Source organism: Lissotriton vulgaris, chromosome 2_1 (assembly GCF_964263255.1).
Source record: "Lissotriton vulgaris chromosome 2_1, aLisVul1.2, whole genome shotgun sequence".
NCBI lineage: Eukaryota > Metazoa > Chordata > Amphibia > Caudata > Salamandridae > Lissotriton > Lissotriton vulgaris.
The window spans coordinates 219967642-219981290 of NC_141687.1; the positions used below are offsets into that span (position 1 = coordinate 219967642).

The following is a 13649-nucleotide window of genomic DNA, read 5'->3' on the forward strand; positions in this document are numbered from 1 at the left end:
TGTGTGAGGCCAGAGGGTGGTCCTTTCTTAATGCTTCTGGCTTGGTGCTGTGTTTAGATGTGTAGGTGATGCAGAACATGTAGAACTGTGCAAAGAATAGACAGACACTCATCCTTCAGTAGACCTGCAGTGTTCCCCCAGATTTCTTGGAAAGCAGCTATGAAGCTCTCAAATGGCTCTTGTTGGGTGTGGGTGGAGTGGACATGAAGTCAGCTTGGCGGAGTCTATCTAGGGGTTGGTTGCTGGCTGAATTTGACATGTAAGCTATCTAGGTCTGGTAAGATTTCGCCAACAAGTAACGCAAGGGATGGCTTGAAAGCAGCTATCATCTAGGTCCAAAGGCGAGACATTCTGCATGCAAGTGAGTAACGTGACCTACTTTGTCCCTTTAGGGTCATTGGTCTAGTGCAGCGAACAGGATCCTAAAGCTAGAAAGAGAAAAGTATGACAATCACCCATCTTTAATTCCTTATGAATGACTGGTAATACTAAGACCTTCACATGCGGCTGTTCTGAGAGTTGCTTGAGGGCAGTTCATTAGCATCTTCACTAATCAGGGAGCTGAGTATAGAGTGGGGGCAGTGAAGGCTGGTTGATGCACCCACCTTTACTGATTTGAATTTCTTTAATTTTATTTACCAGTGACACAGATGGATTTTAAACCTCAAATTACCACAAAGACCATGGAAGGGAAGATCACTGGGACCACGTTTGCCCTTGGGACACCTGATTGCATCTTTATTGAACCAGATGTCGATCCAGAAGATATGGTGTGGTTGGTGGTTGCGACCAACAAAGGTAAATGCGGCAAGTGAAGTTTTTATGTTCAGCCACATGTGCCATGTTTTATTTGCTTGCTTCCCTTCCTGTTGATCATGGCCCACCTCCTCTACTCATGATTCTTTGCACACACGCCTGCTACCGTTGCACAAATCATTCTCACCCGGGGGGTGGGGGGCTGATGTGTGGTCAGTCTGAGTAATGGCTATCATGCACACTAGGCAGGCTTTCCATTCCCCTGTGCAGCTCTCTGACCTCAGCTGCCTCCAATGGAAGAGTGTTAGAAATAAGAGCAATCTCTTTACCCTATTGCCATAAATGCTTGATGTGTATAGGGGAATGCAGTCAAAGTAAACACACATACTTTACTGGTCAAACCAAAATAAAATAGTCAAAGGGAAAGCATGTATTCTATAACAGAATATGTTTGTAAGGGACATCTCAGGTCACTGACAGAGTGAGGAGTACACTGCTTTCCAAAAGATGCTGCACAAAGAACAAAGGGCCAGCACATGGAGGATAAAAAACGATGTCTGAACTTGTCAACTCCTTAACAACCATACAAATTTAGGCATTAGGTTACAGCTTTTTGCAGACACAAAAAGAGTTTACAGACTTTAAAAGTCATCATGCTGCTTTGGAGTCTGGCACAGCGACTGCGCCACTCAAGGCGGGCCTGGGGTATTCCTTCGGAAGGTGAAACACGCATGGTATACTTGTATGCTGATGTTATTCTCATCTATTTTCTGGATGTACGAGATGGTTTGAGATGGAATGAATGACATAGCACAGGAACTGAACGACTTCAAGAACGCCGCGTCCTGGGGGTTCACTATTCGGAAACCTGGCTGCTTCCTATAGATCGGGAATGCCCTGCTGACCATATCATGGTAGATAAACAGCAGATTAAATGGGAGCGACCACGCACCTTGTGATATTTGGGCAATAATATATACCACTCTGCTCACGGACTCTACGAAGGCACCTTAATGAGAGCCATGTCAACTCTCGGGCCCAAAATTGCTTTTTGGAAGTCGCTCCCTCTCACTGTTCAGGGCCGGGTCGCATTATCTAAGATGGTGATGCTTCCGAGATTACTCCACCACTTCGCAAGCCTAGCCATCGCCATCCCTCCCAAGGTGTTCCACATGTTGGATGAAATGCTGGGTGATTTGATTTGGGATACTGGAGGGGGCAGAGTGGCCCTTTCTAAATTACAGGTACTCATAGACAGCTATGGATTGGGGACTCCAGTTTTTGCGCACTACTATCTTGTAACTCAGCTACAGTGGTCAGCTAGATGGATGGCTGGGCAGAACCTGACAGAGGCATGTACTACTAAACTCAATAAAGATAGTTTAAAAAAACAAAAACTCATGATGCTTTTGGGGAAGATGTAGATCGAGCCTGTATGCAAGGCCAGCTCATTGAGCAGCAAGAGAATTGACACCATCCTCTGAAAACCAAATTGTACATTTAAATGCATGCCTTGCAGCAGCAACTAGAGGTACTAATTGGTAAGCACCTCCATTAGCACCTTTAAGTCTAGCTGGAGTGCTTGCAAGTCTCTTATTTATGTCACGTCACTCATTTATGTAAGGCCCTTTATTTCTCATGATCCTTCTTGGTCTCAAGCCACACTTATTTCCTCTGATTTGTGTCAAATGTCATTTAGTGGCCTTAAAATTACGTGATACCAGTTCTAGTGATATCATAGTCATAAAGTGAGCTAATAATTTAGACCAGGGGAACCTTACTAACTTAATAAACGCATACTGGTTAGGTGTCAACAAAAATCTCAGTGGAAATCTGCTGAACTCCTGGTAGCTATGATGCAAGCAGGAGGCAACCCCCCAGAGAAAAATATGTTGGGTACAAGCAGCACCAATCATTTTTAAGTCTAGAAAACAACGCAATAAAAGTGCTTAGGAAAAGTAAAGCAACAATTTAAAGTCCCATCCCCTGACATAGACATGTTTTCCAGCTGACAGCAATGGAGAGAAAGTTGGATGCAGCAAGCAGGTGACCAGGTCAAAGTGTATACCTTGGGACTCAGAGCCTTCTTTAGCCCTTAGCTATTGGACTTCCTTTGCGACAGCTTATGGGAGGGAGGACAGCCTTCAGGGCCGGATGGGAACAGCAATGAGCCCTGGCAGGGTGCTGCTTGACAGGCCCTGGGAGCGGGGCCGGGGGTGTGGGAGGTGGGAGGGGGGGGGGGGGGGTTAATAGCGAGAAGCACCGCTCCTGCTTTTCTTATAGATGGCCGAGATTGCAGCCCTACTGCAAAACCAGCCCCCAGAAAAAAGCACCCCCAGGGGCACACACTGGCCTGCATCCCTTTGGCCCACCGGGCAAATGCCCGATGCCCGCTACGGCCAGTCCGGCCGTGCCAGCCTTCCTGAGGTGGATCGGTCTGCTGTACTGGGAGCAGCGCAGGAGCAGTGACACCCTTCAAAGCAGTGAAGTTGCTGAGTTGCTCCATGTTTAAAGCCCTCTCTCTGCAAACTCATTCATTCAGAGAAAACAAACTCCTAAAGTAGAAATTTTGTTTTCTCTGAGAAAACAGGAATTGACCTAAAAATTCATGGAGTGTTTTTAAATCCCTGTATGTGGGGGCTACTTAACATTTCCCCTTCCTTTTTCTGCCAGACCTTGCATTATGGGCAAGGACATGAAAAATTAATGACAATTGTCCCATCCTCAATGGGGCAGATAACCATCCCGAGACACCGAAGTCTAAGGTGGATGCGCTGCTGGATCAGGGTCACTGATAGCAGAGCCCGTAGAGGCTCTGCTGACTTCATGGACTGTTTTGAATCCAGTCCTCTAGTGGGGCAGGATAGACGGCTGAAGCCAGTAAGGGCACCCCTGTGCTGTATACCCCATCATTGAGCTCAGCTGAAGCGTTTGCTTTTGGAGCCAAAAGCTCAGAGTGGGACGCAGCTGGAGTTTGAACCCACCCAGTTCACTTTGCTGCTGGGATATGATTGCCGACTCGGCCCAGTCCAAGGTTTTACCTTTGGACTTAGTCACAGTTTAGGTTCTCAAAATCCACCAGTAGGACAAGGCTTGAATCTGTAGCTGCCCAGGGCTCCACGAAGCCGGATACTTTTCCATAAGTACCTGCTGAACCCATTTCAGAGCAGAATAAACCTAAGAGGGCGACCACAGCTTTTTTGCCTGCCTTGGTTGCGTACCCCCGAGGCGAGCCTCAGCCGCTTCTCCTGGTCCTCTAGAAGTGGGAAAATGTCCGAGTCCCACTGATTTCCAACTGCTGGAGGTCTGTCAAGGGCAGGAAGTGGTGGTCGGCTCCCTGGCTGTCGACCTGGGAGGGTTCTGTCTTTCAGGGTCCTAGTGTCCTCAGGACATAACATATCCTTCCTCCACACAGAAAAACAACATATCTCTGACATGACAATAGTCGCAGTTCTGTATGTCTTTATTTTTTATATGTCTTTTGTTTCTGTTTGAAGTCTTAGATTTGCAAATTAAAGGTTCATAGACAGGTACAACTTTTATTTTCTCCATCAGTATTTAATTTGCTTTCATCGAACGCACATGACAAAATTCCTAGGCATCTACATGAATAATACATAGCCCATACGTTCGCCCCTGGTAGCCATACACACCACATGAAAACCCAATAACAAAGGAAATGAACAGGGGCACACAGGCAGAACCGTAGGATATCTTATTGGTAGGAGCTCCAAATCAGCAACAAAGTCTAATACTGGTCTCTTGTGCTTCAAGTTTACAAAGGTACCGATTGCAAGGATCTGGGGCAGCCTAAAATACGCCCTCTTTGCCACAAGAAGTCTAACAGCGATTGCCATTGGGTTTCACATGTTAGTTTTTCCACAGCCAGCAATGCCAGCAGCTTCCCTGGCCATCCTTGAATCGCCAGCAGAGCCCATTTGAATGCAATCAGTTACTTCTCAGCCAGCATCAGGTGTGTTATAGTCTCCAGTCCCCTCTGGACATGTATTTCAGATCCAGGGGTCAAATGCTCAGGATGATCACCACTGGGTTCGCTCTGATCAGACAGCCTATGACGCACCAAATCAGTGCTTAATTTGTAAAGTAATAAGTGTCAGGGACCTGACCAGGAGTCCACTGCAGCTTGGACCACCCCTCGCCCTTGTCATCGCTGCCAAAACAACTACTAACCATCTCTCCCACCTGCAAGTGCAACAGTTTAGGTTAGTTCAGGTCCCCAAAGCTTAAGGAATGGCTGGGCTGGCAGGTATTAGTACTTTTTAATGTATATTGTATTCATAAACAACCGTTGTTCTGCTCATCTCCAAATTGAGTAGGACACGTTACAATGCAAACGTTTACAACGCATGCTTTTACAACATGTTTTTACATTGCAACATCCATTACAACAAATGACTTTACAACGCATGCCATCACAACGCATTTTTAGAAACTACATTTACAACGCATTCAATTACAACGCATACCATTACAACGCATAATACTTTTAGGGCAACAGCAGGGTGAGTGTTGGATAGTGTAGGGGTCAAAATTACTATTCCCGCTTCAGTGACTGCAACAGTAGGGTAAGTGTTGGATAGTGTAAGGGTAAAAAATACTATTCCCACTCCAGTGAGTGCAACAGTAGAGTTATCCATGGTCAGTTGGAGTATGTCCAAGTGATAATAGACCGATGGTCTTATATGTGTAGAGAGTCAAGGATTCGCCCTGGTGGCCTGACCCAGCACCGCTACATCCATATGAATTGACTGACGCTCACTCTCCAGGATCGCCCATTCGAATAACACCCAATAATATTCCCTAATGTCAGGAAGGTTCTGTCTGCCTGTCTACCTGAGTATCAACTTTTGACATTGTGACGGTGACAGATCCAACTTCAGCCATCTTTACTTTCGCAGCATCCTTTGTTCCACCTCTGAATTAAATTCCTGGGAGTGAGTGGGGTTTTCTGTGATCATTTCCAGATCATAATGAAGCACCATCTTCATTCGACCTTCAAGCTGTGATGAAAACCAGAGCTGTCTTTTGGTGCATGTTGATGCATTTATAGGGGAATCAATAGTTCTGTAGTCTGGCAGACATACCCACGTGGAAAACTGGTGAAGAAAGAAGTGTTAGATAAGCGTGTGTGTCTCAGACCTGGTTAGCCATTGCATTATGTACATGGGCCAGTTACCTTGACTAAAAATTATGTGGAAACATAATTGGGGTTAACAGAAAGCCAGCTGCTACTCATTTTCATCTGAACTTTCTGTTCTCTGTTACCCCTTCTGACAATGGTTTTATATAATATTTTAGTACAGCACACGTTGCTAGACTATAGTCAGTAAAGAGTTTGGGCCCCATGCATCAAACCAAATACCGGTCGCAAACGGGCTGATTCTCAGAATCCGCCCCTTTGCCACCGGTATTTTTGCCTTTTGGGATGCATCATCCCAAATGCAAAAATTGCAATTTAAGGAATCTCTAAAGCGCGATTCCTTAAATTGCGATTGCATTTAAGGAATCCCAAATTGAGATTCCTTAAATGCAATGCATGAAAGTTAAAAAATTAGCGATTTCGCTAATAGGAGTAGCAAATTACCATGAAGTTGAACTTCATGGTAATTTGCTAAAACTTTGAAAAATGCACTTTTGTGCATTTTTCAAAGTTTCATGTTGAGCACAGACATGTCCTTAGGGCATGTGTGTGTGCAACATATGTGCAGAGACCAATTTCATTGGTGCAACAGGGTGTCATGTTGACACCCTTGAAATTGCATGATCAATTTGCGAGTACAAATTGGTACTCGCAAATTGCTCATGCAATCTCCACTTCATTCCTATGGGCCTGTAGGCCAATAGGAATGAATGGGACAGCATGCCTTAATCGTGACTAGAAATTTGCGAGTAGCAATTAAGGAATGTTTAGGAATTGCTATTTTGATAGCAATTCCTACATGCATAGGCTTTTGCGATTCCTAAATAGCGATTCCTTAAAATTCGCTATTTAGGAATCGCAAAAGCCTACGTAGATGCATGTGCCAGTATAATATTTTGGCAGAAAAAGTACATTTGATCTGTTTGTGAAGTTGCAACACTGTCCACAGGGGGGCAGCCAAGACTCATAGATCAGATCCGTATTAACTGGTCAAAGTTGTTTTGTTGACTGCCCGCCAGACATACCTATCTGTTGTTTCCATTGCCTTTGAGGCCAGTTGTAACAACACAGGAGGAGAAGGTTTCATTAGAGCAGGGTGTATCCTGATTTAAATGAAATTATGTGGCAGCTTCTCCTCATCCACCAGCTAGAGCTGGTTACAGGGAGAGGATTGTGGACAGCAGAATGTGCGGGGCACATGCATCAAGTGATTTTGGAGTCGCAAACGGTGCGAATCGCAAAATTCGGCCGTTTGCGATTCCAAAATCACTTTTTGGGATGCACTAAACTTTTTTTTAGAAATCGCAATTTTTTGTGATTTCTAAAAATGCTATTGCATTTAAGGAATCACATTTTTGCGATTCCTTAAATGCAATGCATGAATGTTTAAAAAAATGCGAATTCGCAAATAGGGGGAGCAAATTAACACGAGGGTGAACCTCGTGTTAATTTGCGAAATCTTTCAAATATGCTCAAAAAAGCATTTTTGAAAGTGTCATGTTACACACACATATGTCCTTTGGACATGTGTGTGTGAGACTTGCACTTGACTTTCAAGGGTGCAGGGGGGGTCCTTTGGACCCCCCTCAGCACCCTTGAAATGCATTAACAAATTGCGATTCGCAAAATGAAAATCGCAAAATGTTAATGCGTTCCCATTGATTCCTATAGGCCTTTTGGCCCATAGTAATCAATGGGAAGGTTGTCCTTAATTGAGATTCGCAAAATGTGAATCGCAATTAAGGAAAATTAAGAATTCGCATAAATATTTGCGATTTTTTGATGCATAGGAATTTGCGATTCCTAAATTGCGATTCCTTAATTTTCGCAATTTAGGAATCGCAAATTCCTACAATGATGCATGTGGCCCTTAGCCTCTATTAGTCTGATAACATTCCAAATGCTCTTATATTTTTACAAAAACATTCTCTCAATACCACTAGCATCACTTCACCGGTGGAGAGAAGGAAGAATCCTGTCTTTATCAGTTAATGGAGCATAGATAGTGGCCTGTTGAAAGTGTATGCCTCTTACTTACATGCTGAAAATATAACAGGCACTGTGACTCACCCATAGTGCACTTATGTTGCTATACGTGTTGAAATTACAGTCTGGGCAATGGCCTTATGAAATCGGTGCTACACAATGTGTTAAAACATTATGAAGAGTTTAATAAGAGAATAATCAATCAAGTATAGAACGTCACGGCACCCCTCCCCAAGCCTCATTGGCCCCATGGACCCTATAACCCAGGTCCATATGTATTTTAAAAAGGGAGGGAGCCGTTGGGCCCCCCTCCAAAAGCCTCATTAGGGCCTAGGCACCCCATTCCCTGGCGCCATATTTAATTAAAAAGGCGAGGGGAGCCTGCTTGAACCTTCAAAGGCCCCCGGACCCCATCCTCTGTGGCCAGGGCCAGACTGGCCATAGCAGGCACCGGGCAATCCCCCGGTGCGCCACATGGGTGGGGGGAGGTTTTGGGCCCCAGGGGGCCGTTTTTGTTACAGGGCAGTTTTTGCAGCATAGCTGTAAAATCGGCTGTGTACCAAAATCGGCTGAAACCCGGCCCCAGGCAAAGAGCTCGGAGGCACCTCCAACTCCCCCGAGTGGGGAGGGGGGGAGAGGGGAGGGTGCCGAGCACTTTGCCAGGGCCGGTTGTGGTTTCCAGTCCGGCCCTGCCTGTGGCTGCATCTTATTAATAATAATGGGAGAGGGGCGGTGCAGCCCCTCTCCTCAGGCCTCTTTAGGCCTTGGGAACCCCATCAACAAGGGCCGTATTTTAAAAGAGGAGGGACGATAGGCAGCCTCCATCCCCGAGTCTTCAAAGGCCCTTGGGGGCCTCATCCCTTGAGGTTGTACATTATTAAAAAGGGGTTGGGGCAATTTGGTCAATTTCCCCAAGCCATCTCATGCCCGAGGACCTCATCCCCTGCTGGCTCCCCTCATGGTGCAGAATACAGCACTGCTATTTATGCTGCGGCCTCCTGGTGTGAGCATATGTTGTTCTGTTTCCCGTCTTGAAACAGTGCGGGCAGGGAAACCAAACACAGGTCTACTCCCAGCCTGCGGGAGCATTCTTAAAGCTCCTGCCGACTGGGAGCAGACATAGGACCTGATTACGATGAGACTCAAAAAGCCTCTGACCTCAGGTCGGAGGCTTTCCAATCCTCATCACGGTTTTAGTTTTGATCGCCGCATTACGATGCAGGCGGTCGAAAGTGAAACCGGCCAGTCATTCCAGCTGGAATTCGATGACATCAAGGATCCCGTCGGCCACTCGGAGACCGGCACGTATTCCCTATGGATGGTGTTTCGCCATAGGGAATAGGATGTTGGTTTCTGACAGACTTTCCATGCTTGGCTTTCTGACATGAAAGCCTGTCAGAAAGCAACTTTAGGGCCCCTTCTCCCTGAGGCCTTGGAGGTGCCTGCCACACAGTGCAGAATTTCACATAAACTCCCATTTCTCTATGGTAGCTTGTGCTACGCCCAGTTTACGGCCACAGCACAAGCTCCCATTGGGAAATGGGAGTTTGCAACCGCACCATGTGCGGTCCCATTGTTATTAGGTATGTGGAACTGGCGACCAATGGTCAGGCTGTTCCCATACTGATACGATGTTGGGCAGACGCAAGTCCACCCGACATCGTAAGAAGGCCCTTTGATGTTTGCTTCCGTTTGGCTGGAGATTTGTAAATGCCCCTTCCAGACGGGAGCAAATATGTTTACCTGCCTGACCTAGTGTGGGGAGTGAAACTACTGTCTCTTGGGGGTTGGCTCCCCGGGACAGAGTCACTGATCCTATAAAGGCTCAGGGAAGGGTGCTGCATAGCCTCCCTCCTTTGTTGTCATGCTCCTCAAGCTAACCTTTTCATATATGTTCTGGCACTGTCCTCTTGCAGGAGCCTTCTGGAACACGGAGGCTCCACATCCCTAGATATAAAAAGCTTTTAAGCAGATTTATACAATATCACAAAAGGTACTCTTTCTGGACCAAGATCTAGCTTTTTGCCAAATGTGGTGTAAATCAGTTCAGTGGTTTGGGCTGCAGCTATATCTAAAATTCCTATGGAAAAATGAATGGGGAAAACACATTTTGGGAGTACCCCTTTTTTCTGCCCCTATGTGATGGATCACCCCACAACTTTCCATGCACAAACTAGTCAAAAGTAGTAAATGTTTGGAACATTTCATCAAACAGTGCCAAAGTTATCAACACAAAAAAGCAACCGCCACTGGGTAATATTTTTATAGATAGATAAACAGACAGACAGACAGACAGACAGACAGACAGACAGACAGATAGATAGACAGACAGATAGATAGATAGATAGATAGATAGATAGATAGATAGATAGATAGATAGATAGATAGATAGATAGATAGATTAATAGCTACTTTGCACAGCAAGCTTTACTGAGCACGAAATCTGATGCGTTTCGACCATAGCCTTGACCACATGGTTTTTGGGGTGCTCCCCTCACCCCTTGAATGCAGAGGCAATGTTAGGGAGGACTGGGAAGCTTTCTTGTAGGGGTGCGCGCACACACACACAATAATTATGAAGTGGCAGTGATTTAGCGAATGCATTTTTTTAGTACAGCTGTACTAATAAATGACATTCACGCATTTATTAGTACAACACAATGTCAAATTAAAGTTTATTACCAGAGTACAGCAAAACTGATTTGTAAAAAAAACGTTTTATTACTGCACAGATTCCATTTAACAATTACCTTAGAGAGGGAACCGAATCTTCTAATAGTCAGGATATCTCTTCTGTGTGACTTCACCTTGCTGTACAAATTTAACTTCTTGTGTCCTGGTTTTAGTTAAATACCTTTTGTTAAAACAAATAAATATGAAAATATGGCATGGCATAAACCATATATACAGATGTACAGAGTATAATATGCGATTTATTGCGATTGTTGAGGGAGAGGCGGAGCATTATAACTCACTTTAAATGGTCCTTCTACCACACATTTGTGCTCGTAAGTAGGTGCAATGCCGCGCTATAATGCAACCAATTATTTCCAAGAAATATAGATACAAACACTCCAGAAATGTCAAGATTCACCCATTTATTAAATGCAGCTTTTGAAGAGTTTTAGCTCCACATGGAGCCATTCTCAAGGTAAATGTGACCAATTATACTTAGAAAGAATAGAAAACAAAACAATAGAAATATTGTGTTCAGGTTTACAAATTATTAATAAACACTGTCAATACTATTGTATATGATTATATATTAAAATGGTATATCTTATCTATATTATTAATATATTGTTCAATTATATATTTTTGGCATAGAGATAACAGATATACATTTTCTGTTTATGCCCCATGGTCTCTGTCACCCATTGTATCTTTGCCTAACTAACTGTGCTTTAAGGTTCACCATAGATCAGAGGTGGGAGATTGGTCATTCACTGCAGGTCTGACTCAAAATGATACAGCTTTGCTACACAGCTGGCCTCCTGTAACCAAGTAGCTTTTATTTTTTAATCAGTTAATGTTGTCTTTTCTGTTGCAGATTTTATAAATTTCCAAAGTGCTGCCTTTGATGTGCAGGCACGGCCAGCCTACCAAGACTTTCCTACCATATCTTATTACTACCTGACATTGAATATGCAAGCAGGTAGGTACCCGTGTGACTCCAACACAGAGCTGATCAAGGTGATTCGTGTCGGTAGTAACACCAGCTGTGCCAGAGACAGAAGACAGCCAGACTGCAATGGGCCTGTACCACCGCCTGGACCTTATAGGTAAGGCTTGACTTGAGTACTAGTTATCACTCTGTCCACTCCTCTTGTTTCCAGACACTGTAGGCCTGATTCAAAAAGATAAACGTACACTTTTTGTGTAAGTAAACTTTTTTTTGGTATTCACAAAGTACAAGTTCAGTTGGAGACTCCACACATAAAAAAGATAGGCCTGTTCCATCTTGTCATGTGCCGAGATCTCTGTCGCAACTGCAGAGTCTCGTAAAATTACTATTAGTATAACTGAACTTGTAGTTTGTGAATACCAAAAAATAGTAAACATTCACAAATGTGTACGTTTACCTTTGTGAATCAGGCCCTTAGTGAATGTTCATTAAGCAGATACATGTTTTAATTGTCTGCCTCTTGTGTAAGTTTAACAGGCGTTGGACTGCATCTACTAGTGGTTACACAGGCGTTCGGATGTCACTCCTCATTTTTGCACTAGGCACATGGGGCTTTTTTTAACAATTCTTTTTATTGATGACATACTTATAACAATATATTTACGCATGAGTTATGTTCTTTCTTCCTATCCCAAGCTTCTGATCCTTCTAAACCATCTATCCTCAGGACTGCTCTCAGTCCGTGCCTGGTTCAGGATGCTGCACTACCTTCAGTGGTTCACATATGGTCCCTCTGTATTCGTTCCATTTACCCCATATATGCAAACATTTCTTGGGACAACCTAATGATTCGTATACAGTTTTTCCATTACCATGCACCAGTCCATGTCTTACTTTCAGTTTACTAACATAGGTGCTTTGTGTGCTTTCCATAGTCTGGCCATGTTTCGCATGGCTACAGTCATCCCCAGCGTCACCCAGTCCTCTCTTTCTCATTTAAATCAGTGGGATCCCACACATTCTGGAGACATAGTTTTATCTTGGGTTCTACATGTTTCCCCAGTACACTCACCATACACCGGGTCTCTGCTGCCCAATAGGGTTGAATGTGAACACACTCCCAGAGGATATGAATGAATGTTCCTTCTTGGCCACACTCTTTACCACACCAAGGGTCGCCCCTATAACCCATTTTCACTAAAGCCGTACTTGATAAATATTTTCTATGTAACACCTTTAGTTGTACTAATATTAATCTTGATGTAATTGCTACTTCCTTAGGGGATGCACGGGTATCTGCCAGTCGTCGTCTTCCGACTATGTGATATCTCTCTCCTAGAGTTTAAGGAGTTTTAAGAGGACCTCAGGCATATTATTGTCAGGGAGTCCTATACCGCCATGATACCATCCCCTTACTAGTTTCTGAGTCGCTATCCGTGGTGGTTTTACGTCCCACAACAGTTCCCTCTGTGCATCTTCAATACTCCTGAAATAGTCTGTGTGTACTGGTCCTGGTGAGTTTTGCAATGTGTATAAGAATCGTGGTAGTGCCATCATATTGAATAATGCAGCTCACCCTGGTAGTGACAGTGGGAGAGACCTCCAGTGACAAACATCGCTCTTAAGTCTCAGCAAAAGAGTCCAGAGGTTCTGCTCATTGTATTGTACTGCATCTTTGATGACATAGATGCCAAGGTAATTAAAACCCTCTTTCGCCTCCATTATTACGTACCCCCGGGGCAGCAAGGGAAAGTTGCCCCTCAAAATAACTGATTTTGACCAGTTTGTGATATACTCCCGAGTATTTACCAAAGTTTGTAAAAATATGGAGTGCTCTATTTATGGAGGCTCTCAGTGACGCGAGGTAGAGAAGTATGTCATCTGCATACAGGGAGATACAGTCCTCCCATGTTTCTGCCCATCATAATCCCCTCATAACTGGGTCTTTCCTTATCCACTGTGCCAGGGGTTCCAGCATCAGCCTGAAGAGTAGTGGGGTCAGAGGGCGGCCCTGTCTAGTCCCTCTTTCTAGGGTAAACACTCTTGATTTCCGTTGTTAACCACCATCTGCGCCTGTGGCACACTATAGAGAATGATAAAGTTTGGGCCGAAACCCATTCT

The 13649-nt window shown here is 44.4% G+C and overlaps 1 protein-coding gene across 1 annotated transcript in view; it reads left to right on the forward strand.

Moving 5' to 3' along the window:
* Nucleotides 1–645: 645 nt before the first annotated feature.
* Nucleotides 646–13649, forward strand: part of LOC147729872 (uroplakin-3b-like) — a 53416-nt gene continuing 40412 nt past the window's right edge. Inside the window, exons 1-2 of the mRNA XM_086958515.1 lie at nt 646–798; nt 11454–11685. Of these exons, the coding sequence (XP_086814641.1) occupies nt 651–798; nt 11454–11685 (380 nt within the window). The 5' untranslated portion in view covers nt 646–650. The remainder of the gene's footprint in view (nt 799–11453; nt 11686–13649) is intronic.